The following is a 26551-nucleotide window of genomic DNA, read 5'->3' on the forward strand; positions in this document are numbered from 1 at the left end:
TGTGGCTCAGGCTGCCCTGAGGCCCCTCGGCTACCCCTCTGAGAACTTCCCAGGTGTTGTGGGATCGGGTACCTCCCTCCAGGCACCCTCCCGGCTGTTTATCATTCCCGTGGGACCTGGGGGAGCCCTCCCAGCCCCGCAGCTTTCTTCTATCATCTGGAAGGAGGGGATTCTAGCAGTGCCTCAAAGCATCGTCAGAGGAGCCATGAGGTGACAGGCAGAAGCAGCTGCCCAGTAAACTGTTGTGGTCCCCGAAGGTGAAAATGGTTTTCAGCCCCAAACATCTGCCCACTCTGACCAAGGACCTCTCCCCTCTTTCTAGACGAAAATTCACGGGGTTGGATTTGTAAAAATCCATGCACCCTGGAACGTGCTGTGCAGAGAGGCTGAGTTTTTGAAACTGAAGATGCCGACGAAGAAGGTGAGCGGTGACGTCCCTACTCCACAGGGGTCGTTTCAGGGCTGCCCGGCAGGAGAACGTCATCGGGCGGGTCTGAGTTGTTACGAAAGCCCAAGGGAGCTTCAGCCCCCCCACCCCCGCCCCGGGAGGGCAGGAGGCCTCCCGTGTCCTGCGGGCGGAGAGGATAACCTGCTCCCCCAGAGATGCCACAGGAGCCCGGGAACTTCTCATAGATACAAACACAGTGAAACTTCCCGCTCTGACCGTTCGTTATTTCAGCTAATTCATCAGACTCATTTTAATTCCATTTCCTCGCTTGCTGGGGCTTTTCTTCTTAATCTCTGACAACTTCAGGCTGGGAAGCAGTCTGCCAGTGCGTCCAAGGAGCTTAGCGAGGCGTCGGGGTTTACTTTTGTCCTTGGGGAGGAAAGCAGGGGGGACGAAGCTGTTCTCGGGAGTGAGTCAGCTCCCAGCTTCTCAAAGCCTCCAGAATCCTTTGGATTACCTCTTTTTAAACAAAAGTGAAGTTGGGGGAAGTTCTCTGGAATGTACTAGAATTGCCCTTTTGGCTGGGATCTCCCGAAACTCTGAGCTTTCAGGCTCATCTAGAAACGCGGACGTGGAGGGGGCATCGTGGCCCATCCCTGCCCCCTGTTCCCAGGCCGGGCCGTCTCTGTGGCAGGGGGCTAGTTCCCTGCCCGTCTCAGAATAGATTCCCAGAGTCATGGCTCAGCAGATGACATGTGTCCCCCTTCCCTGCCTCGCCCACAGCTATATCACATTAATGAGGCCCGTGGCCTCCTGAAAAAGATCAACTCTGTGCTCCAGAAGATGACGGACCCCATCCAGCCCAAGGTGGCGGAGCACAGACCCCAGACCACAAAGAGGCTCTCCTATCCCTTCTCCCGGGAGAAGAAGCACCTGTGAGTGGGGACCCCCCCTCCCGCTTGCCCTTCCCTAGGGCCACCCGCTGTGTGGTGATTCCACCCCGTGTTGGACTTGGTCCTCTGAGGCCAGAGGGAGTTCTCCAACCCCCAGTGAAGTGGGGATTTCAGCCCCTGGAGCATATTCTCATAAGAGCTTGTGGTTCTTGAGTACAGAAGAGGCCCTGGAAATAATTTCCAAGGTCATTATTAACTGAGGAGTTAAGGGGACAACGAGTCTTGTCCTGCTGGGTGACACTTGGGAAAACTAGCTTGAGCCCATGTGAGGGAAGGCCTGGGCCTGGGATTAAAGCCCCAAAGCAGTGGCCTGCCCCGCTCTGTCCCTCTTGGGATGTGTCCCGAGGAGTTGGGTCTGGATAGCTGCACCTCCTGACGGCTGCCGAGCTCTGGGCACCAGGAACCGAGAAGCAGCCCCGGCTGGAGTCCTGAGGCCCCAGACTCGCAGCCAGCGCGGCTGCCTGGCAGGGCTGCACCCATTCTGGAACCTTCCCTCCTCCCCTGCTACTGAGGGGCAAGGGGGCGTAGCCACCTGGGTCAGCGGCAGCAGCAAGGCCTCCGTGGGGCCTCACTGGGCAGAGCTGGAGCGAGGGCAGGGGTGGGAATAGAAAGCTTGGAGTCTGGGGATCCTGTGGGGATAGGATGACGAGCTCTAGGGGATGGGAGGCTCCTGGACACCCCCGGTCCCACAAGACATGAAGAGCCTCCGCTCAGAACTGGGGCTTCCGCCCTGGCCAGGGCATTAGTCACAGGGCCGGGGCCCCATGCTTCACTTGCTGTTTCCCGATCCTCCGGGGGATAAGACATAAGAGAGAAGGAAGTGGCTCCGGCCCAACTCCTCCCACCAGCGCCAGGACCCAGGCCCCCGCGCATTAGAGGGAGACGCCCTCTTTCCATGACCCCCAGGGCCCTGGCCCCCTCTCTTGGCACCCCCTGCCTTGCCAGGCTTGGCTCACCTCCAGGCTCTGGGCCACCCCCAACCCCGAGTCGCCCTCTCCGGCTGTACGCTGAGTGTGTTGGGAATCGAATAACGTGTTCCAGAGACATCCCTCTGCCCTCAGGAAGCCTTAGGAAATCTCTGTGTGACCCAGGACCTCAGGACGGAAACCATTTGGAAATTATAGGGAGACTGCCTTAAATAGTAAAGTGTCCGATGGTGGGATCACCCCAGGAGTGCAGCAGCAGAGACTAAAATCTGCCCCCGAGGGTGTCATTGGAAGGAAAAGGGATCCTTGGCGAGGGAGGTCTGACCACAGTTGCCCCTGGGGTCACTTCCCACCCACGGGGGTCTCCCAGCCTCCCCGAGGGGTGAGAGGATGTACAGACTCTTCCAAATGCCCGGGGTCGGATCACACCCGGCGTGCGGACCGAGCTTCGTCAGTTTCACGGTCACCGCTCACGGGGGTAGTGTGGTCCCCCAAGGCCTCGGAAACCGGGAGCGCTGACTCCAGTGAGCTGTGTCTCTTTTTGTTCCCAAAATTTCAACAGATTTGACCTGTCTGACAAGGATTCCTTTTTCGACAGCAAAACCCGGAGCACGATAGTAAGTATCGCTCCCTCATGGGAATCCATAGCTCCCCAGCAAGGTGGCCCCGGGAAACAGGATGATAATTTCATTTCAGCCCAGCTCCTCTGGGTGGAAGGGGCTCTAATTGTCTGTGACAGAAATAATTAGAATAATAAAGCCAGCGGGCTGCGAGGGGCCCAGGGGATGGCGGGGGTGGAGCAGCAGGGAAGAAGCAGAGGGATTCCAGACCCACTGGGTTATTTCAAAATGTTCCCGCATCTTTGCAGTTCCCAGCACGCCTCTCCAGCCTCCTTGCCACTTGCCCTTGGTGGAATCTGTACGTCCCCATCTCTCTGGGGGTTTGTGAGCAGGCAGGCCTGGCAGGAGTGATGGGGTGGTGCAGGCAAAGGGACGAGGCTTTGGGTAGACTTCCAGAGCCTCGCCAGACGAGCAAACTGTGGCTTGAAATCTGACCAGGCCGCCCTGCCCTACTCCAGGTATTGGTTTAATGTTTATCCATCGGCCGCCAAGTTGTCCACCAGCCAAGCTGGGCTGTGCACCGCTCAGGACCCAACTTCTGTCTAAACAAGTATTAACCTCTCAGCCAAGCTGCTGCTTCTCTCTCTTCCTGGCCCAGAAAGCCCAGCCTGGCGAGGAGAGGGGCGGGGCTGGCAGGAGGCGGCCGCTTGACCTTGAGCAGATAACTGCCCCTCACAGCCACATCCTGAGACGGGTGGGCACCCAGGCACGGGACAGCGAGTGGTGTAGGCTGCCTTGGCGTGGGGGGCTCAGGCCACTGCCTGGACAGACAGAGCCCGGTCCCATCAACCCTGTGTCCCCTCCCAGCCTCGCGACTCGCAAACGGGACGAGGTGGTGTCCTGCCCAAAGGGCAGCCGTGCGCCCACACCAAGGGTAACCTGGATGCAGCGCCGGGAACATAGCCGCTGCTGTGTTGACCATGTTACTGATGAAACTAGCAATTAAATCTCATAATTTATAATAAACAATGAGGAGCTCGTTTATGCAAAAACGTCAGCAGCCAATGTAGCTCGAGGCTGACATGTGGTCCAGGAGAGGTAAGTTCTCCCTCTTGGAAACCGACCGCTCAGGAGAACCAGACGCAGTTGAACCTGAACGGTTTCTCTTTTTCTCTGTCATTTTGGGATGGGAGAGAATTGGAATGGCCAGCTGGGGGAACTGAGGCACGCGCCGTGTTTCCATATGTATGTGCACCCCAGTTTTTACATTATCTGGAGCCGCCAGGATGCTCCTGGAAGCACAGGGCTGGGTGCAGATTCGTAAATTCATTCTTTTTTTTTTACTTTTTTTACTTTATTGTTTTATTTTATTTTACTTTTTTGACCACACCATGTGGCTTGCGGGATCTTAGCTCCCCGACCAGGGATCGAACCCGGGCCCCTGGCAGTGGAAGTGCGGAGTCCTAACCACTGGACTGCCAGGGAAGTCCCCGTAAATCCACTCTTGCTGTCGGGGTGGTGGCCTGGGGTTGGGGTCATATGTGAATGGAAGCTCTAGGCCCCCTCTCGTGGAGAATCCACTTTAAAATTGAGCTCAGACCATGATCCCCAAGTCACAGAAGGCAATTCTATCCGAGCCAGTAAATGTTAGCTGAACGATCCATGACTCCGATTACCTCTGGGGTGGGGGGCACTCTCTCCCAGAGACCCTGAAGGCCTGTTTGTAAAACACCAATGCTCCAGAGAAACTCTTTGGTGACTCAAAACTTTGCCCTTGGTTAGTTGGACCCTGTGGTCTTGAGACCCAACGTCCTTCTAGACAAAGATATAACAGTCCCTCCTGTCTCCTTCCCTGTGCTGCTAGCATATCGGGGCAGCCCTGTGTGCAGGCGGGTAGGAGTCGGGATCAGCAAGGAACAATGGGGAAGGACCTGAGGTGCTGGTCTTAGGACTTGGATTTTCAGCCTGTAGGCACTAGGGAGCCATAGATGGTTGTGGAGCAAGGTCCTAGAAAGATCACTGCCAGTGGCCAGTCGTGGAAGGGCAGATGGGGTGGTTGTGAAGGGGGGCTGTGGCTGCACGTGGAAGGGAGGAGGTGGTTATGGGAGAATCAGCAAGGTCAGGATGAGGCCACTGATTAGATTCAAGAGGTACCAGGGAGAGAGCCAGCTAGCTGGGGCATTCATCCATTCATTCGTTCATCAGTCAGTTACTGAGCACGTGGTGTCTGCCCAAGATGGGCAGGAGGTGAGGGAGGCAACAGGAACATGGCAGGGGTGGAGTAATCCGGGACAAGAGAGCAGAGTTAGGGAACTGCCTGGAGGTCCAGTGGTTATAGGACTGGGCACTTTCACCGCCAGGGCCCATGTTCATCCCTGGTCAGGGAACTGAGATCCTTCAAGCCGAGTGGGGCGGCCAAAAAAAAAAAAAAAAGAGAGAGAGAGAGAGAGCACAGTTAGAAGGCAGAGAAACAGGGACGGTGGCTGCTCAGTGACCTGTTGGTTAAGGTGGCTCTGTAGCCATTTAGCTCTCAGGGGAGAAGCACTTCTGGCAAAAGAAACAGCCATGGTGAAGGCCCTGTGGCCTCAGGAGAGGGTTGGCGAGTGAGTGGGGCAGCCAGGAGGCCAGGTTGCTGGGACAGGGCTGGGCGGACGGAGAGGAGGAGAGAAGGTCAGATGGCCCAGGGCCTGGGGGGAACTGGAGGGTGGGACCTCGGGGGAGTCTCAAGGGGCTAGAGTGCCCTGACCCACGCGTCTATGGCACAGGGCCAATTATTTTCACCCCATTTTGTGGGTGGAGAAACTGAGGCACGGGGCACGAGGTAGTTAGCGCAAGACCACACGGCTACAAGGACGCAGACCCAGGCAGGCAGACCCCCAAGCCGGGGCTCCTGAGGCGGCGAAGTGAAGTGTTTTGTTCGTAAAAGGGGCACAGGTTTCTAGAACATTCAGGGCCACACCCGAGAGTGGTCGTATCAGCGGAGTCCTCATGCCTCTGAATTCCAGCTCACCTCTCAGCCAAAAGGGGCCGAAACCCACCCGCAGAGCGCACAGGACCCCCGTACTCCTGAGCCCAAGCGTAGCGTGGGCCCTTCGAGGTGACCTTGTTCCCAAGAACGCCAATCCTGACCGCATCCTTGGGGCATGCAGGAGGCTGGCGCTGGTAACGGTCACCACCTCCCTTCCCGGTGACCCGTGATGGTGGAGCTCTGGTCCCCCCCTTGTCTCCACAACAGGTCTACGAAATCCTGAAGAGAACAACGTGTACCAAAGCCAAGTACAGCATGGGTAAGGGCGTGCTTGGGGCTTGAGCTCAGCGCTCCTCTCGCGGTGTAATCTTGCCTCTCCATCTTCTCCGTGGGAGGCGGGTGGCCGGCCTGGGGTTTTTTAGAGGGTTTTGATTTAAGGCTGGTGTAACAGTCTCAGGCAGGAGGGCCGTTCCAGGACCAAGGGGCGGTTTTACGACCCTTTTAAGCACGAAAGGATCCTCCTCTCTGGCTTGAGGCATCTGCGGTGGCCTGTGGAGCCTCTCAACGCAGAGGCGGTAAATCCTGGCTGCTGGAAACTGGAGGGTGACCGAGGGGTTCTGACCCTCTCTTGACCTTCACAGTCCAGGGGGAGGTAGTTAGGGTTCCAGCCGGGGCAGCAGCCAGACACACACACAGTCTAGAAGGTGCCCCACCCGGGCCGTGGCCTTGCTGGAAGGGGTGCCCCTCGACGTGTGCCCTTAGGCGGAACCTGCCGCAAAACTGGCCCCGCTGGGCTCTTCGGGTACCGATTTACAGAACACCTCAACCACAGGTGCAAAACCTTCTCGATTAAAGCGTGCAGAGGGAACGATCCCCCCCGCCCCGCGCCCCGCCACGCAGGTCCCTTGCCCACCGCCGCAGGCTGAGTTTGCTAAACGTTTGCAAAACGTTTCAGGGCAAAGTGATGCCTTTTCCCGGTCTTTCCCCCCTTCCTGTTGAGCCGCTTCATGCCCCGCTGAGAGCGGAGCTCACGGCACAATCCTTCACGCTCTGGAAGCATCTGAAGATCCGAGCCTGTGGTTCAGGAGAGATGCCCTGCCTATTGGCTTCCCGGGAGGGAAGGAAGCGAAGTACAGGAGGACTCAGATGCTCGCAGCTGAAGTCTGGGGCAGGCCCAGGATGCAGCGGGGGGGCGGGGTGACAACACCTCCAGGCTCAGCCAGGCTGCCCAGGGTGGCCAGTGGTCAGTCACGGGCCCACCCTCTGGGCCTGAAATTTCTAAGCCCGTGTACTAAGTCGTGGCGGGGGACATACTTTCAGGAGTTGAGAGGAGGCCAGGAAAACTGTCCCCGATGGAGCAAGGTCCTCCAGGGGGCCCCCAGCCACCAGAAGTGGGGAGAAGCATGGGTCTAGTCCCAGCGATGCATCTCAGAAGTCAGTCTCCCTTTAGCGTCCCTGTAGCGTCCCTTCTAGTGGAGACTCGTGCGGTTGCTGTGAAGGTTTGCAGAGAGTCCAGGGTCTGGCGCTTCTCAGCTAGAGCTGATGCCCGCCCCGGGCCATGCTGTGGCCAGTTCCCTGGCAGCGCTGGTTCCCAGAGCCAGTGATGAAGCAGAGAGATGGAGGGGCCTTCTCTGCACCCCATTTCACACTGGCCTTGTCTGAGAGCCCTCCTGACCTCCAGATTCATGGATGGGTTCGGTCTCCCACCAGCCTCTGTGCCAGCCTCCCTACCCTCAGGGAGCTTCCATTCCGGAGGATGGAAACAGATGAGAGATGACAAGGTGAACCAGAAGACAATCTTGCAGGCTGAGGGAGATGGGGAGCGATGGGGGATGTAGAGCCAGTGATCAGAGGTCCTTCTGATGAGATGACATTGGAGGGGCGAGGCTTCCGGGTAGAGGGCGCACCTGTGGCAGCATGGAGTTGAGAGCATTCTAGGGGCCGTGGGGGGCCAGTGAACCTGAATCCAGCCCCTTGTTCATGTTTTACTGCAGCTGAACTTTCCACTCATGGGGCTTTGGCCATGAGCTCCCGCCTGGCTCCGGTTTGGATTTCTAAGCGTCCCTAGGTGCCCTGACCATTCCGGATCACTAGCTGAGGAGATGGTCTATTTTTAAGTGGATTTCAGGGAGTGCCTTTCCCACCAGTGTCACAGCTCAAGAGTGGGCTGGCCACTGAAAAATCTGACCCCCTTACCACCTAGAAAGCCTCTTCATCCAGGCAGAGGGTTCTGTGACCAGCAAAGGGCTTCGTGGAAACTCCTGGGCAGCCCTGGCCCCCGAGGATGTGTGCGAAGCAAGATTCGATCTCTGGGAAGCCCCAGACCCATGCGTGGCCGGGCTCTGCCTTACCCCCTCACGACGCTGTCTTCTGGGGCCGGGTGCCCGAGCCCACACCTCTGGATTCTAGGAGGTGCAGGCGTGGTTATTTTTATCCTGCTCCTGAAGCGGGGCTTCAGGCAGCAAACAAGGGGCCCGGCCATCGTTCCCCGGCCCCCAGGAGTGCCGGACTGTGAGTGAGCGCTTTGCCCCCCCAAATGCAGCTTTGATCCTTTCGGGCCCTTTTGCATGTAACTAATAGCCGGATGTATAAACAGGGCAAGGAGAGGGAAGAAAGAAGGACTCTGCCCTTTTAAGTAAAAGGCGAAAATGTGGTAAATACGGTAAGTGCCTCTGCCCCCGCGTGGGGCACGCAGGCCTCCTCTTTGGCTTTTCCAATCAACCTAAAATCTAATTCCAAATTGTATGTGTGTTTTCTGACACCATCAATTTTTCCATCCATATTTTTTCTCATGATTCAGCTTTTCTAACCACTTACAATCCCCCTTCCTCACCTGCAGGTTTGCCCTCCAGCAGGCGGGGGTAGCTGGTGAATCGCAGGTTTGGGGGTACCTCCTTCCTCCCAGATGTAACTTCCTCTCGGGGTTTCCTCTGTGTCTTCCTAATTCTGCCAATAGAGCATGTTTTTATCATCTCCTAGTCGAACCCGGGGAGGAAACCCCAGAAAGGTGGTCGGGCTCTGGGCAACCAGGTGTGGCTCGCTTTGAGAAAATTCTCGGTGATTGAGACAGCCCTGGGACCGCTCTGACTGAACACGGAGCCGTTGGAGACCGGCCTGGTCCGTAATCCTCTCTCTGCCCTTGTTTTCAAGGCATCACCAGCCTGCTGGCCAACGGCGTTTACTCGGCAGCCTACCCACTGCACGACGTAAGTAACCTGGACAGACATAGTTCAACCCTGCGCGTTATTTGATTCTCCAAGCCCCGAGGGCCACACCCCCCAGGGAGCTCTCGTTAGCCTGTGGTCGGGGCTTCCTGCTTTGGCGCTCCTGTAAATGTCAGCCGCTCCCGGCCTTTCCTGGTTCCCCAGGTGGGCACCAGAGTTACACACAGAGCCATCTATTCTTACCAAATCATTCCACCAAGACAGGGGCACTTGTGGTAGAAACTCTGCACGGCCATATCTGAACTTCACGGCCAGCTGGTCCACAAGAAGTTTCCCTGGCTCCGTCTCCCCTACCCCACCCTGCCCGGGCTCTGGCAGAATGACCAGAGAGCTCTGTTTCATATCTATTTCTGCAGAGCAAGTGGCCAGTTTCCTGAGCCGAATCTCCAAATCCCACTGGTATCCCCCTGACAAATATAGCCTGTGGCCACGGCCGCGTTGTCTTGGCTTGGGATAGAGAGAGAGAAGATTCTCTTCTTATTGTCTCTATGGAAACAAGGACTAGAGTTCAACAGGGCACTGGGGATGGGCCATGGGGCCTGAGCAGTGTGGGAACTCCGGACAGAGGATCTCTGGAACTTTCCAAATGTGCGTTACTGCAAAGGCTAGGAGAGAGAGAGGACAGGCATGGGGGCCCGGGGACCCAGATTCTAGTCCTGGCCGCTCACCCCTCTGTGACCTTGAGCAGAGGCAGCCCCTGTCCTCTCTGAGCCCCAGTGCCCCCATCTGCAAGTCAGAAATAATACCTGCCCTGTCCAGTTGCCAGGGCTGCAGAGGGTGTTAGCAGGAATTTAGAAACAGAAGGGCTTTCAGTAAGACGTTGGACGAACGGGGGGTGGGGCCGGACAGCAAAGGGCTGTCCACCCGGACCATAGACTCAGAGGGAAAGATGCTCAGCCGAACTGCCGCCGTCCCCCGTCACTCACTGTAAGGATTTGGGCTCAGCTGATCCAGTTTGCCCACCTCTGTGCCTCCGTTCATGCTGTTCCTTCTGTCTGCAGTGCTCTTCCCTCCTCCTCTGCCTGGACAACCCCTCCCCAGGGCAAACAAAGCATCCCCATGGAGCCTTCCTTTCCCCGCCTCCCCGGCACGGTTGAGTCTTCCCCTCTGGACCTCCGTGCTCCCTGTCCCACAAAGACAACACTGTTTGGCCGCCATTCATCACGCGTGCATCTCATGGAAGCCTCTGCACCTAGTAGGCGCTCAATAAATGCAGCGTGGGGTTAAGTCGAGGTGTCTTGGTGGTTGACCTGTTGCGGGCTGAATGCTTCGAGGGAGGACTCAGACCCCGCAGGTCCCGGCTGGCACTTCCGGCTTCTCCCTAGAAGGCGCCTCGCCCATCCGTCCCATCTGTGCCACTCAGGTTTGCTCAGCCCTACTTGGCCTTTGAGCTGTCACTCCTGCCAAGATGTCAGGGACAGAAGCCGAAACGTTTCAGGGCCTCCCTGCCTGTTTGATTCAGCCCTTTAAGTCTTGAAAGGGAAAGGGGAAAGATCCACATTTCTGAGCGCCTACCGTATGCGAAGAACTGTGTCTAGCGGGAGCTTTATCTCATTCAATCTGGTGCAAACACGGAGGCTCAGAGAGCTTTAGTGACTCGCCCAAGTTCACACAGCCCCTGTGGAGGAGCTGGGGCCAGAAGCCAGCCCTGGCTGCACCACCACCGCGTCCTCCCCTGGAGGCCGACGCACCCCTCTGCTCAGGCTTCGCTGCCACATTTGTCTTAGGAATCAATTCTAGCAGCAGTTTAAACCGACGAGTACAAGACTTCCACTGAGCCTCCAAAAAGCACCTCCAAGATCCTCACGTTAGAAACTCCTCGCGCACCGTCATCTTTGTCCCTTACACAGCAGTAGGGAAGCCCGCCACGTGGGGTTTGTTCCCACTTTACAGATGGGGAAACTGAGGCTGCAGCTGCTCAAGCAACTTGCCCACGCGCACACAGCCAAGGAGTGGAGCCCAGATCCTCTGGCTCTGCTTCCAGGGCTCTTTCCAGCGGGATGATGGATCTCGGTCATCTCGAGGGAATATGAGATTTTACATCCATGAATTTTCCGTACAGCTGATGGACACACACCCCGTTAAGGACCAACGCTGATGTTCAAATATTTGGGGAGATAAATCCTCTGAAGCTAGCCCCGTGGACCCCATGCCTTAAACAGAGGATGCCGGCTGTCGCGAGGCTGCACCTCGGCCTCTGGCGGGCAGCAGGCCCCTCCCGCGCGTGTACGCTTCTCACCACCTGCCTCTCACCCCTGAGCTGTCCTGGGTCGCATCTCAGTGCGTGGCCCAGAGCATCCCACCCTCTCCAGGGCCTTGCTTGCCGTGTTCACTCACTCATTCATTCATTCCACAAGAGCCTCTGCCAGACCAGGGGCCGGGGTCGTTGCCAACCAGACAGCAGCCTGTTAGGACTGCACATAGAGGAAGAACCTCCTACTCCATAACTAGCGTTCGAATCCGGAGAAGGACTTGGCGTTTCAGCCACTGCTGGGTGGCTTTTTGGCTTCCTTCCTGGTTGGCAACTGCCTCCTTCAAGGTCACCGGCTAGCTGACCTCTACAGAAATGAGGTGCTGCTGGAATCGTGGGCCCATCTTAGACAAGAGGGACAACTCTGGGAAGGGGATAGGTTGGGTTGGGTGGAGAGGGCCCCCGAAGACCCGGGGGGGAGTTCATTCAAAGACCACAGGAATCGGTTGCCCACCTGGTGGTCAAGTTCTCCCCGCCTGGAGGGGGCTGGCGTGGCCGGAAGGGGGGCCACGGAAGGAGCTGGTGAGAGGAGCGGGCACCAGGCAGACCTCCCAGAGCCCTCAGAGCTTTATCTGCCCGGCAGTCCTCAGGACCGGTTGGCCAGACTTCTAGTCATCAGTGTCACCCATCGGAATACCGGGCTAGCTTTCGACCTTTAGACACTCCTTCTCTTCCATTGGATGTGGAGACCTAGATCCAAGTCCCAGGTCTGACCGGATTTTTCTGTCTCTCCCAGGAATGTCAGTTTGCTCCTCTGAGCCTCGGTGTTCCCATCTGTAGAATGGGAGCATTGGACTCCCCGATCTGTATGCATTGGGATCATCTAACTCATGGTCCCTCCCGGGACACTTGAGAGGAAAGGGGGCACCACCCTAGTGGGACCTGGGATGAGACGCCAGGACCCTCCTGGCAGAGTGGGATGCAGTTCACCCTGTTGACAATCCCTCCAGCCCCTGAAGGCCCCTTTCCTCTGTGTCGCCAGTTCCAAGGACCTGACCGCATTCCCATCCTGGACGTCGTCTCTGTGTCGAGGGGAAGGCGCTTCGGGCTTTCCCGGGACACTTTTTATTCTAGGAGGAGGGGGCCTGGGCGCTCTTCCGCACCGTGTGAAGTTCTGTCCTGGGACTAGCTCACCTGCGTAGTGGGGGCAGCTGGAGTGCGTGTCTGGAAAGGTTACAGGACGGTAAGACACCTTTCTCTCTTTACAGGGAGACTATGAAGGGGAGAACGTGGAGTTCAACGACAGGAAGGTAGGTGCTACAGAGCCGGGAGACCGCTCCTCGGGGTCTGGGGGTCTGGGGGCCAGCGGGGGACAGGGGCTCGGGGTCACGGCACTGCGGCCCCACATCTGAGCGAGAAGGTTGGTGAACTCACCTCGTTGGACTGTTTTCCTCTCTGATTCTCAAAAGCATCCTTGGCAGGTTGTCCGAGCATGTGAAGGGAAGGGACGTGCCCCCCGCCTGCCCTTCCTTCCTGCACTGGCCTGGGCAGCTTAAAACCCATGTCTCACCGGCTCGGTCAGAACCTCCGACCTTTGGCCTAATCCTGCCTGGCTTCCGGGAGAATAACTCTGGGAGCCACGGGGCCAGCGCCTGGAGTGCACCGGCCCCCAGCAGCACACGGGAACATGATGGATGGTGGTCAAGCCAGTTTCTCAAACTCACTTGGCCTGGAACCCTTTTTAATGGGAAAGTTATGGAGCTGGTGTCCCATGAGACACACTTTGAGAAATGCCTAGTGATCCTTTACTCTTCAGCGGTTCTCCCTAATTCCACCCACCCAGGCCCTCAGGAAGCTCTGGTCCTGAACCCACCCCGCATCCACGCCACCACAGCCAGTTCTCCTTCCCTCGCGTGCCCACACCCGGATCCCAGCCTCCCTGCCTCCACATGAGCCTATCCCAGCTCCCCAACAAGCCCTGCCCTCCCTCACCTCAGGGAGCAGCCCTCCCTGGGCTCTGCGTTCCTTTCAGCCCCCCTTTGTCCCATCTCTTGCTCCCCAAGTACGGATCCTTCCAAGGTGCCGGGTAGGGATGTTTCCCTGAGAACCTCACAATGGAGGCCTTGTCCCAAATTGCAAGGCCCAGGAGACTCTGCGTGTGGAATGCTCTGTTCCCACCTCCCTCCAGCCCCCCATATGTGTTTTTAAGCCTCCGGTACTTGATACAACTCGCCTGCCCGCCCGCCCGGGAATCCAGCTGAAGATGCTATCTGATTTAGCACAAAAATTACATATTTGGTTATTTTTAGTGTAACATCTGGCATTCGTCTGAGAGCCCGTGACTTGCAGATCTCCTCCATCCCGTCCACGGGCCTGCCCTGCACCAAGCCTGGCCTCAGAGCCCAGCCCCCTTCGTCCCTCTGCAGCCCTCTGCCACTGCCTGGTGCCCTTCCTCCACAGAGACCCTCTTCTGGCCGTTCAGCCTCCAGGTCCGAGGCCCCTCCGCCCCAATCTCCCACCCTCTTCCCCATGCTGCAGCCGCACTGCCGCCTTTCTAATCTAAAGACAACTTGGCTGATGGTCGCGTCAGTGCCAAGACTGTCTCATTCAGTCATTACTCAGGAACTATTTACTGGGCACTATAGTGTACTGGCCCAGCAGACAGCTCCAGGTTTATCCAGACCCAAAAGCTCTCTGCCTGGAATGCGGCCCACTTTCCACCCCCCTCTCCTCACTTAACGTTATGTCCCAGCCATGAATACAAAGACTGGTCCATGATCAGGGAGTATTGGATGAGTGGATGGACGGATGGGTGGGTGGATGGGTGGATAGATGGACTGACAGATAGATGGACGGGTGGATGGATGGATGGAGGGAGGGAGGGATGGATGGATGATGAGTAGTGGTGGGTGGATGGAAGGAAGGAAAGAAGGAAGGGAGGAAGGGGAAATGCCCCAGATACGTGTTTGTGTCCTAACTCAGAGAACTCTTTCTCCCATGGTCGCTGCATCTAAAGTGATCTGGTTCTGAGTATTTTGCTTTCACAATGACAAAATCTGTGGCATCCCGTCAGTGGCAGGAGCCCCAAGTGCCTGAGGACAGAAGGGGGGACGTAGCCAAGCCAAGGCCCTGGTCCTGTGCGGAGCTGGCAGAGCAGGGGTACAGTAGGGATATTTCAGCAGAGGCAGGCCTGGGCCAGGGCTGAGCAAGGCCACAGCTATTGGCCTGATCTTCGGGCCACAAACGCTCGGGGCCTTGGGGCCAAGCGCTCCTTCCTCCAGGATTGGGGGGCGGGAGGGTTACTCCAGGTGTGGATTGAGGTGGCCTCATTCCTGTACTGCACTGAGAGCCACGGGGCCCTGGCCCAGCATTCATTCATTCATTCATTCATTCATTCAACAATTACTTACTGGAAACCTGTTATCTGCCCTGTTTGAGAAGCTGGGGATGACACAGACCAGACAAACCTGGTGCCTCCATCCTAGGGGGAGACAGCAAGGGTTGAGTACATACACAGTAATTAAGGACAGCGTCAGTGCTGTGATGGACCTGCCCAGCCACATGGGCCCAGGTGGGAGGTCTGGGCGGGAGAGATGCCGGTGGAGGGAACCAGGATCCCTCTGAGGTGCAGGTGCTGGAAGGCTCCCAGGGTCACAGTGACCAGAGCCACCGGTGCCCAGCTGACCTGCCTCAGGGCCCCCGACACCTCCCACCTGCTCACAGACTGAGGGGCCCCCAGAGTTCTGCCAACCATAGCCGGGAAATCTGATGCTTCATTTCCTTACGCTGACAGCTACAGGGTGATTGACGTTCTCTTCTTGGCAGGAAGAAAAGTCCACCGAGGTAAAGTGGTTTATGTAGAAAGCTGAAGTGTGCCCCCATCTGCCACACCTCTCAGGGGATGGTGGCTTGCCTGCTGTGGCCAGTCCCAGCGGGGAGGCCCGGGAACAGGGTGACCAGCATGACGAGGACAAGCCTTCCAGAGCGTCTGTCCGTGCCTCCCCTCCCCCGCAGCAATCTCCACTCCCTCCCTTTCCATCCCAGGGTCTCTGCCCTCATTCCTCCCCACTCCCTCCCTCCCTCCCTCCCATCTGGCTGCTCTGATGCTCCCCCAGCTGGTCTATGGTGTAAATTTCAGCTGACTTTCTTTCTTGTTTTTTTTTTTTTTTACATCTTTATTGGAGTATAATTGCTTTACAATGGTGTGTTAGTTTCTGCTTTATAACAAAGTGAATCAGTTAAACATATACCTATGTCCCCCTATCTCTTCCCTCTGCATCTCCCTCCCTCCCACCCTCCCTATCCCACCCCTCTAGGTGGTCACAAAGCACTGAGCTGATCTCCCTGTGCTATGCGGCTGCTTCCCACTAGCTATCTACCTTACGTTTGGTAGTGTATATATGTCCATGCCTCTCTCTCGCTTTGTCCCAGCTTACCCTTCCCCCTCCCCATGTCCTCAAGTCCGTTCTCCAGTAGGTCTGTGTCTTTATTCCTGTCTTACCCCTAGGTTCTTCATGACATTTTTTTTTTCTTAAATTCCATATATATGTGTTAGCATATGGTATTTGTCTTTCTCTTTCTGACTTACTTCACTCTGTATGACAGACTCTAGGTCCATCCACCTCATTACAAATAGCTCAATTTCGTTTCTTTTCATGGCTGAGTAATATTCCATTGTATATATATGCCACATCTTCTTTATCCATTCAGCTGAAGGGAGGAAGCTGCCCGGTTGGTGACTGGTGACGGCTGCTTTGCTTTTCCAGAGGTGCTTCATGATCTCATCAGAGTTTGCTGGCTCAGACCTCTCCTTTAGAGAGTAAAACTGTAGGCTTTTCCTCCTTTTCTGCGTAATCAGACAGATGGCACATAACAAGCCCCCAGCACTTCGCTTCACAAAGCATGAGCCCATCTGCGTCCACTCCATGACCTGGGAGGAAGGACAGACTCTTTCAGTATCAAGGAGGTGATGGAGCTCAGAGGGGAGGGAGTCTGCCCTGGATGCCCAGCGGGGCTCAGAGGGGGAAGGCCTGGCTCAGATCACCCACTCGGGACGCTGCCCAGGACACCGACTCCAGACCCAGCAGAGCCACCGTCCTAGCAGGGCAGCACGGCTCCAATTCCTGGACCCCTTCTCCTCTGAGACGGGGGGAGGCCCTGGGCATCCCAGTTCCTTACCCAGAAGCTACAGAGGCTACCCCACCAGCAGCCAGACTTGTGTTCATGCTGAATACATCCTGCTTGTGCCACTTACAGAGAGACTTAAAATCTAAAGAAAGCTACTCTTATGAAGATCAGAGCAGGCAAAACCCAGGATTCTGACAGCAAGGTTCGCTCATAATTTATTAAGAATGGCTTTAGCTTTTCTATGTTATTTTCCTCCCTGTTTTTTCCTCCCTACTTATTTTGTCCCTGTGTGCTGACTTTTGATGAAACGCAGCACCTCTGTTCTCCTGAGTATTATTTTCAGAGCTGCAGAAGGAGAGAGGAAATGGCAAAGTTTGCTAGAAGGTCATTTCTAGGGACCCCTGACTCTCTGGTCTGTGGAAGCTGGCCCCGTCCCCGTGAGCCTCTTAGACATTTTTAATTTTCAGAGACTCAGTTGAAGGCATCTTTGTGCATAGAAATCCATCCCATCAGCTCTGGATCTTCCAAGTCAGTGGGGAGAATGTAATATTAGCTCAGGCTGCTATGACAAAATACCAGACTTAAACAGAAGACATTTATGTCTCACAGTTCTGGAGGCTGGAAGTCCCAGATCAAGGTGCCGGCAGGGTTGGGTTCTGGTGCAGGCTCTCTTCCTGGCTTGCGGACAGCCGTCTTCTCACTGTGTCCTCACACGGCCTTTCCACCGTGTGTGCACATAAAAAAAGAAAGCTCTGGTGTCTCTTCCTCTTCTTATAAGGACACCAGTCCTGTCAGGTCAAAACCCTGCTCTCATGACCTCATTTAACCTTAATTATTTCCGGAAAGACGCAACCTCCAAATACAGTCATGTTGGGGGCTAAGGCTTCAACCTGTGAATCTGGGGGGACACATTCAGTCCATAGTCTAGAGTATTTTGGGCGATGATATCAAAGGCTGTGTTCGGGGACCACAGCAGAATCTGTATATAGGAGACCCCCAAGTTTTTAAGTCCAAATATTAAGAAAAGGAAAAAGGATGCAAGCCAAGCTTCGGTGTACAGGAGAGTCCTGGGGCCCACGGTGAGTTCTCACGGGCATCTCCCACCCCTGCTTCCTGCCAGCAGAGATGGGCAGCCGAGGCCCTGGGTTCCCAGCTGGGGCCCAGCTCCCCTCCAGCCAGCAGTGTCACCGTAGGCTTTGAGTTAAGGTTGGTAGAGCATTAATTACCCACATGCATGGGATTTCTTTATTAAAACCAGCAGTCCTAACCCAGCGTCTTCCCGAGGACACCCTATACCCACGCGTTCATACAAGGCTTCCAATCGCCAAGCTCATTGCCATCCTGCCCAGAGCCTGGGGCATGATGGGATGCGTAGATTTCATTTATTTCACTAAGCTGTGTTAATCAAACAGCCCATCTCAGGAGACACACATCGGGCTCTCTTTGCTTCCCATGAGACTTTTAAAAATCGTACCACTGGTATTTCTCTGCTGCAAAGCCTGGTGGGTCTGTCTTTTACAAAGAAAGTGAGGTGTCTGACAGCCATTTGAGATCAAATCATGAGCAGTGAGGACTGTATAATGATGCCAGAAGTTTCTTTCCCATCCCCACTGTCACCTAAAAACATAAGTCTAGGGCTTCCGTGGTGGCGCAGTGGTTGAGAGTCCGCCTGCCGATGCAGGGGACACGGGTTCGTGCCCCAGTCCGGGAAGATCCCACATGCCGCGGAGCGGCTGGGCCCATGAGCCATGGCCGCTGAGCCTGCGCGTCCGGAGCCTGTGCTCCGCAACGGGAGGGGCCACAACAGTGAGGGGCCCGCGTACCGCAAAAAAAAAAAAAAAAAAAAAAAAAAACATAAGCCTATTCCTCCTTGGAGAGCCCACCACCACCTGTGGCTTCTTCAAGGCCCTTACCAGAGCTGAAAGTTTTGAGTCATTTTCTCGTGTCCGTCTCCCTGACCAGAACGGGAACTCCAGGGCTCAGGGCTGTGTCTGCCGTGCTCAGCTCAGAACTTGGCGTCCACCATGGTACCCAGCACAGGGCTGACCCTCTGTACATGTTTGTTGAATGAATGAATGACGTAGCTGTGAGCAGACACCTCAGTCCAGCGGGGGCCCAGCAGCTCTGTGTTCTGGGGAGCAACCTGGGAGCGCTACATTTTCCCCAGCCCTTCACCACTTCCTCTCTCCCAGCTCCTGTACGAAGAGTGGGCGAGTTACGGGGTCTTCTACAAGTACCAGCCCATCGACCTGGTCAGGTGAGAGGGGACGCTGGGAGCAGGCTTGATCGGATAGATGTCCCTGTGCATTTCGACTGTGCTGAGTGTTCAGTGCATGGGGGCCTGTTCGAACTTGAAGAGTTTGTGTAGGAAAGCCAAGGTCTCCCGGCAGGACGGGAGCCTGGCTGAGCCTTAGATAGCAGTTTATTCAAATTCACGGCGGGCCGGGCTCTTATCTGTCATATTCACTGTCTCCCCCTAAATTCACAGTCCAGCTTGACCCAGCCAGGCATCTGGTGTGATTTCTTTCTGCGGTGAAAGGAAGGGAAGAGCTGCCTGGGAATTTGTAAGAATTGCCCCTCTGGGCAATGCGTCCTCTCCTGAGGGGACCTCCATCCCGGGGCAGGAAGGGGTGAACAGATCAGGCAATGGGGCCACGTAGACCAGCACTCAGCCCATCAAGGAGCCAGAAACGCGTAACATACAGCGTGATTGGTTCTCTTGGTGCCTCGGGGCTGGAGTGCTTTCCTGTTCTTAGGCTGAACAGGGCTAGAAGAGGGCTGACAGCCTCCAGGCGACATCGTGTCCTTCAGCGTGGGCATCACAAGCGGAAATGTGCCCACCTTCGGGGCACAGTAGAGAAGTGCTGGCATCGGGAAAGCAGAGAGCACCCCAAACCTGACCTGGCTCGGGGGCCCCCAGTCTCTGCTTCTTTGGTTGAGAGAATCAGGAGCCCCCCTATGAGCTGTTCCTCGCTCGGGGGGAGGGGGTACGGTGTAATTTATCCCCCCTGATGTGGATTCAGAGTTTGTCTCTGTTTGGCTTTGCCCTGCGGTGCAGGAAGTATTTTGGGGAGAAGATTGGCCTGTACTTCGCCTGGCTGGGCGTCTACACCCAGATGCTCATCCCCGCCTCCATGGTCGGGATCATCGTTTTCCTCTATGGATGGGCCACCGTCGATGAGAACATCCCCAGGTAGGCAGGCAGCCCCTCTCTCCGAACACATCCTCATCTTACTAAGGAGCCACGTTCCTATTGCTGCAGGAACAGAACTCCCTGGGACTCGGGCCCCTCACCCCAACCCCTGCCCCGCCGTGGACCCGCTCAGTGCCCCCGGGCAGTCACAGGCCAGGCCAGGCGGTGTCAGAAAGAGAGCCGCCTAGTCCAAAGGATGTAATAGCCATCTGAGCGTGTGGGCGGCCTTTGCAGACACGAGCGCCCCCGGAGACGCTTTATTGTTGAGAGGAAGACATAAAATAAATATCCAACTCCTTTTCGTTCTTTGAAGCTTTTTTTCCCATCTAGTTCTTGATCATTATGTGACAAGAAAATTGACCGCTTCCCTGTGTGGTCAGGAAATGAGACGGATGTGACCATTTGGAGACCTCGGGGCAGCGCACTCAGCCAGCCAGGCCCTGTGTCCGTGCCGCGTCCCCTGGCCACGCGGCTTTGGGAGATGTTGCAACAACAGGACCGGCATGAGAGCTGACCGGGTGCAACAGGCCCCGGTCTCTGAACGCAGGGCTGATATCACTGCTACTGTTCACCAAGGGGTAGGCCAGGCGTGGGGGGCTCTTGGAAGGAGGCCAGGACCCCAGAGACAGCCCGGCGTCGTGCCGGGTGTGGTTCTCCCAGAATGGCAGCCAGAGCGTGAGTCAAGCAGCGGGAGCTTGAGGACACCGTCTCCCCTCTTTTCTGGTGGTTTCCTAGACTTGCTAATACCGACCCAGGGATAACTGATTGTGTTATGAGTTCAGGATTTCAGGCCTAACTTCCATCAGGAGCAGTGTGCCGATGGGCAGAATGCTGGATAGACAAGTGGACGCCCCTGGCCCTGCCTCCTGGGGGCTGGCGGTCTGTCGGGGACAGTCCCGGTACATCAGCGCAGTTTACGTTTCTTACGGCTCAGCCCAGTGTCTCTGAAGCAGAGCTGTGGTTTAGACAATCCATCCGTGGTTCTGATCAGAAAAGAGCCAGTGAAGGAGTCTTTTACTTGGTGGAGAAGCTGACTCCTTAGGACTCAGCGGTGCAGAAAGGCTACATCCAGTCATTTTGTGCAAACGATTTGTGAATACATGAATAACACCTAAACTATTCCACCCACCCGGAATCAGAACGTTAAAGGAATCCGGCTTATGTCCCTCCAGGGTTATTTTGGGCACAGGCAGGAGAAAGCTTGTCCCTTTTGTTTGTTAATGACACGAGCTCACTGTGCTTGGGTTTGAGGAACGCAGAGATCAAAGTAGCCCAGACGCAGAGGGGACTGAGTGGAGGGTGAGGGGCCCCCCACGGAGACTTCTCCGTCCGCCTTCCTGCCGGTCCTGGAGGGGAAGCTGGGCTGGTGGCCTCGTCCAGGATGCTCTGCCCAGGCAGGCGCGGGCTCCCTGGCAAGGACGCCGACATCCCCGGGCCAGGCCAGGCCAGGCCAGCGCTGTCACACAGCCAGGGATGCAAACAGCGTTTACTGGGAATCCTGGAGCCCCGTCTGACCTCGGCCTCTGCTCACTTGGTGCCGTGAACCAAGCAGGAAGTGTGCATTCCCCCTGGAATGTGGCCCAAGCCGGTGTGTAGGATAGCCGGTGCCCCCGCACCCCCTGCGCCCCGCACGGTGTTGCCCTGCCGCCCCTGCCCCTCTATTTGCCCCAAAGAGCAGGCCCACCCATGGCTTGTCTTTATTTTGGCTGAAGGCAGTGAAGGGAGAGGCTAAGGGTTTAAAACCAGCAGAAACAGGCTTTTTGACTGGTTGATATTGTTTAAACTGGCAGGGAGGAGGGCTGGGCAGCCATGGGGCTCACAGGCAGGCAGAGACATGGGCTCTGGCCCCCCCGGCCCCTCCCATCCTCGGGGACCCAGGCGGCACCGTGGCAATGGTGGAGGGGGCCTTCCATCCACAGGTGCCCTGAGAGGGGCTGGGGTCCTGCATGGGTGCGACGTCCTGCCCCTCTGCCTTTCAGGAGAGGCCCCCAGAAGAGAGGAAGCTCAGGGAGGGACAAGGCTCCATTATTCCCACAATAATGATGGTGAACGGGAGGATGAGTCCCAGGGCCCTTCCGAGGGCTTCACGTGCGTTCCCCTGTTTAATCCTCCTAACAACCCAGTAACACGGGTTCTCAGGGAATTCCCCGGTGGTCCAGTGGTTAGGGCTGCGCTCCTTCACTGCCGAGAGCATGGATTCAACCCCTGGTCGGGGAACTAAAATCCCATGTGCTACACAGCGCAGCCAAAAAAAAAAAAAACAATTAAAAAAAAAATGGGTTCTCTATTCTCAGCATCCCCATTCTATAGACGGGGAAAGTGAGGCCCAAGGAGTTGGAGCAATCTGCCCAAGGCCACAGAGCTCACAAGCGGTAGAGCTCAGATTCAAATCCGGAGCTGGCTGGCTCCCGAGTCCACGGTGCCCTCCGGCCTCCGTGTGCCTGTCTCCGCCCCACATACACGTACACATAGGCACACACACGCATGCTCACACGCACTCCCCCAGAGGCTTCGAGGCACCAGCTGGTCCATCTTTCCCTCTCCCACGCCTGACACCACGCCCGGCACATACAGCACGTACACAATCTTCTAATGAGTCTTCGGTAAGAGTAACTGTGGAAGAGAATTCAGCTGAATGCCCACAGTGCTAGCAGAGGAGGGTCCCCCACAGCCTCTCAGCAAATGTTTCTCCGACACCAATGGCTGTGGCCCAGCCACGGTTCTGTGCATCCAGAAAATTTTTTTAAAAGCCAAAAACAACCACCCAATTCGGCCCCCTCCTCGATAGCCACCTAACCCTTGGGAATCAGACTCCTGCCCGGTGTCTAATAATAGCTCAGTATCTCGTCCAAGTTAGCGGGGAGAAGGGCAGGGCAGGGCAGAGTTGGCAGGGCCTAATTCTGGCCTCCCTTCTCATCTTCCAGAAGGAGAAACTGAGTCTGAGGCTAAAGGACAGGGTCGGGGGCACAGAGGGCATCAAGGACCTGGGCCACGCCCCCTGGTCTCAGCAGGGAGCCCTCCTGTGGCCTCAGGGCATCAGCTGAGAGCAGCGCAGGGCACGGGCTTGACAGACAGAGCCCAGGGCTCAATCCCCACTCTGCTGTGTGGCCCTGAGCAAGTGACTTGCCCTCTCTAGGCTCACTTCCTCATCTATGAAGATGGGACTGTAATAGCCCCAGAGCTGGTCCAGGCCGGGTGGCGCTCGACGCAAGCTTCTGCTCACACAGCTAATGGCCGTTATTGCATTTTCCAGCATTAGCAGGAGACAGCCTGCGTGCTGGGCAGGGCGGGCGAGGCAGGCCACTGGGCATCGCGCAACTCCCCATCCTGTCCAGCCACGCCCCCTGGGCTCGAGCCCCAGACTCCGCAGAATAAAAGCCTGCCCTGAGCCGGACTAGTGTCCTGAGCAGGAGCTGCCCCTCACTTTCGGGGTGAGCCCGGCGTGGTGGGTCCCCAACCCCAGGCAGCCTGAGGGTGTGTTCCTTCCAACCCAACCACCCGTCTCCCGGGAGGAGGTCCGGGAGAACCATTTCTCCATCCTCTTAGGGGCCCAGAGTGCCCAGCGATGTCCGCAGGCTGGTACCCAGGCCTGCCCGGGGCCAGCTGTCCCACGGCGTCCCCACAGGGACGGACTGAAGCCCGCAGGAATGGCGCTTAGCAGGTGCCAGGCTCACGGCCAGGGCTCAGGAGAGGCGTGGCGTTCTCGTGCCTCGATCCCATTCCTCCTTCGGGTCTCCGGGGCCTTGTCAAGTCAGGACCTGGACAGCATTCACTCTTAGCACAACCTTGACGGTGCCTGGTTATCAGAGGGAGGCTGGCTGGGACCTCAGCTTCAGAGATGAACGCTCACCGGCCACACAGCCAAGTCCGATGGGTCTATGCCCAGTTGCAGACTGGGTACAAAATTAAAACGCAGGGCCCTGTTCAAAAATCATTAAGGCTTTAAGGGGGGACAGAGTGTGAAACCGAGCTGGGGCCCCTGTGTGGCAGCACCTGTCACACATCCCTGAGGCCCACCTGGGATGGAGAAGAGGGACGTGGGCGCCGGCGGAAGCTGGCTGATGAGCCAGACCGTGTCCACAACGGCGAGGACCCCCAGCACTTTCTCCCACCCGACATGGCTCCGGGAGGCTCCTGTCCACGTGGGCCGGCAGGGACGCTGCCCTTCAGCCAGGGGACTCTGGGCTGCTCCCTTTCTTCCAGCATGGAGATGTGTGACCAGAGACACAACATCACCATGTGCCCGCTGTGTGACAAGACCTGCAGCTACTGGAAGATGAGCTCTGCGTGCGCCACGGCCCGCGCCAGCCACCTCTTCGACAACCCCGCCACTGTCTTCTTCTCCATCTTCATGGCCCTCTGGGGTAAGCCGAGCACTGCCACCCTGTCTGTGGGTCAGAGGGTGGGTCCCGACATTCCCTCCCTCTCCTTGAGGCTACCCTCAGGACCATTTGCCAGGAATGCACACAGGAGGAACGGTCAGCAAAAAGAATCCCCCGTTCTGTCTGCAGGTTACTGGGGTCTGTACTGGGTCACGACCCACAGATGCATCTGACCCGGCATGAAAAGCCTAGGAGGGTGCTTTCCTCCCGGAACCGGGACCTCTTTCCTGGAGCCGGGATTGTTGCTGCTTTAGAACAAGGAGCGCCGAGGGTTCTGCCTTCCTCCCGACCAGGCCCAGGCCCTGGGGCACAGCTCTCATTATCCCCCAGCACCCCTGCAGGTGTCACATGCCCATTTTACAAGTAAGGAAGCCAAGGCCCAGGGAGAGTTGATGTGACTGGCCCAGGATCACCCAGCTCCTGAGCGGCCAAGGTGAGGAGTGAACGTACGATTCCAGAGCCTGTGCCCTTAACTGCTGGACTCCACTGCTACCTGGAGTCCAGGGCAGACGGCTCCTCCTCCAGTATTCTTCCTGAATCCAGGTCCTACCTGGTACCCATCTCAGGCTTGGGGGGCATGGGAGGTGGGTAAGTGGTGGCTGGATGCATTTCCGCAGACGTTTCTGGATTAACAGCAGATAAGCCTGTTTCCTCCTCCGTGGCCCCGTGACACAGCCTTTGCCAGCAGGGCATTCAGGATTCGGGCAACCGTGTGCAGAGCCGTCCCCTGGGCACCAGAGCCCCAGTCTTTGCCCTCAGGGGCTCCCAGCTAGTAGGAGATGGAGCTGCACACAGGAGCCCTGGGGGAGGAAAGTCAGCTCTGCCCTTCCCCACATAACTCAACCCTCAGCTTCCTCGCCTGTAAAATGAGGGTGTGATAAAGATCAGAGACAGCGGGCACAAAATCTCAGCCAATGCTTAGCACGTACATGGCTGACTCTCAGTAAACGGTCCTGCCCTTGTGACCACAAACCACAGGCAGGGCTGCCTGACACACGGCGGGGGTTTGAGACTGAGTAAGGTGACGTGCCTTGCGTGTAGCATGCGTACCGACCAGTATTTACTAAGTGCCTGTGCTGGGCACAGGGGAAAACCACTGCATCCACTGACTTAGTCCAAGATTCAGGAGGGCGCAGCATGTGCAAAGGCCCTGTGGTGCGGGTGCAGGGAGCAAGTGGGAGTGGGAACAGGAGGACCCTGGGGATGGGCACATGATGGCCCTCCTAACAAGGCTGAGAATGAGAGTCACAGGTCACCAGCTCAGCGTAAGGGAGAGATTTCCAGCAGTGAGTGCTGGGCTGGGCTGGCCCGGCAGGTGGTGAGCACCCTGTTTCAGGAGGCATTCAAGCTGAGGTTGGAGGAGTCCTTGCCGGGGCTACCACAGAGCATGGGGAGGTGACGTCTGTGTGTGGTTCATGGTGGCTTATGAGAAGATTCCCCGCACCACACTCTAGCTCGGGTGATTAATTCTGGGATCAATCATGGTGGCTTATGAGAAGATTCCCCGCACCACACTCTAGCTCGGATGATTAATTCTGGGATCAACCTGACTATGAATTTAGGCTCAATGGCCATCTCCACTGAGCTGATGTGTACGTGTCTGGCATTGGGCTGGATGCTACTTGCGCTTCATCCCACCTTATCCCACAGCTGAGAAATTGTCCCCATTTCACAGATGAGGAAAGCGGGTCTCCACTGGCAGGGCCAGGACTGGAGCCCACGCTGCCCTGAGCCTGTTCTGCCTCCCCTGCCCACCCCTGTCTCTTTGGACCCTGCGTCTATCAGAACCACCCCGCTGCCCCCCACCACCCTCTGCTCTCACTGCCAGCCTCCCTGGCCTTCCTCAGGATCTCTGGTTGGCTCCCTTCCTTCCTCTCTGATCGGGGCCCAGGAAGCTCCAAGCTGAGGCTGGAACACCTCCTGGCTGGGCACCCAGCCTCCCGGTTCCCCCGCTCCGAGCAGGGGAGGCTCACCCGGCAGCATTCACGCCCACGGTGGAGCCCAGCTGCACAGCTGCCGGCTTGACAGTTTGGTCCACTTCAATACCCAGCTGCGTTGGCTGCAAGCCAGGATGGCTAGTCAGCAGGTAATAGTGCCAGTCCCTGGGCCAGACTCAGGTTCAACTCTCAGCTCTGTCACCTGCCAGCTGTGCAACTTCAGGAAAGTTGCTTCAACTCTCTGGGCCCTGGGCTCCCCGTTTGTGAAATGGAGACAGTGGTCGGGAATGTCGAATGAGTCACGTCTTGTGATGTCTTAGGGCTGTGCCTGGTGCTAGTTGTCATGTCGTGCTGGCTGTTGCATCGGATCAGTGAGCCCTTGCTTCTTGAAAACGTGAAAACAGCCTAGACCCTTGGAGGCTGGAGCTCAGCTCTAACCTGTCACCTTGTGCCTGGGGGCCTCTGGGAATTATGTCACTTCATCTCCTTCAGAAACGAACGCTAGCTTTGGTTGGCTGGTTCCTAGTGTGTGCCAGGCACTGTCCTGAGCATCTTATGTGAGCGACTCATTAATTCTCCCAGTAACTATAGGAGGGAAACAGGCTTTACTACCCCATTTAGCAGATGAAAAAATTGAGGCAACTTTCCCAGGGTTACACCAGCTAACAAGAGGCAGAGGCAAGACTTGAACCCCAGCGTTCT

General features: G+C 56.7%; 1 protein-coding gene across 7 annotated transcripts in view; it reads left to right on the plus strand.

Annotated features, from left to right (window-relative positions):
• Positions 1-26551, plus strand: part of ANO1 (anoctamin 1) — a 161205-nt gene that overhangs the window by 93228 nt on the left and 41426 nt on the right. For 5 of the 7 annotated variants that reach the window (XM_032638810.1, XM_032638811.1, XM_032638813.1 and 2 more), the window contains exons 4-13: positions 323-421; positions 1172-1323; positions 2830-2884; positions 6063-6114; positions 8392-8457; positions 8946-9001; positions 12479-12520; positions 18530-18594; positions 19396-19530; positions 23734-23894. In XM_032638810.1, the coding sequence (XP_032494701.1) occupies positions 323-421; positions 1172-1323; positions 2830-2884; positions 6063-6114; positions 8392-8457; positions 8946-9001; positions 12479-12520; positions 18530-18594; positions 19396-19530; positions 23734-23894 (883 nt within the window). The remainder of the gene's footprint in view (positions 1-322; positions 422-1171; positions 1324-2829; positions 2885-6062; positions 6115-8391; positions 8458-8945; positions 9002-12478; positions 12521-18529; positions 18595-19395; positions 19531-23733; positions 23895-26551) is intronic. The other 2 variants (XM_032638812.1, XM_032638816.1) reach the window with 1 other exon arrangement.

The sequence above is a fragment of the Phocoena sinus genome, chromosome 8 (assembly GCF_008692025.1).
Source record: "Phocoena sinus isolate mPhoSin1 chromosome 8, mPhoSin1.pri, whole genome shotgun sequence".
In the NCBI taxonomy this organism is placed as follows: Eukaryota; Metazoa; Chordata; class Mammalia; order Artiodactyla; family Phocoenidae; genus Phocoena; species Phocoena sinus.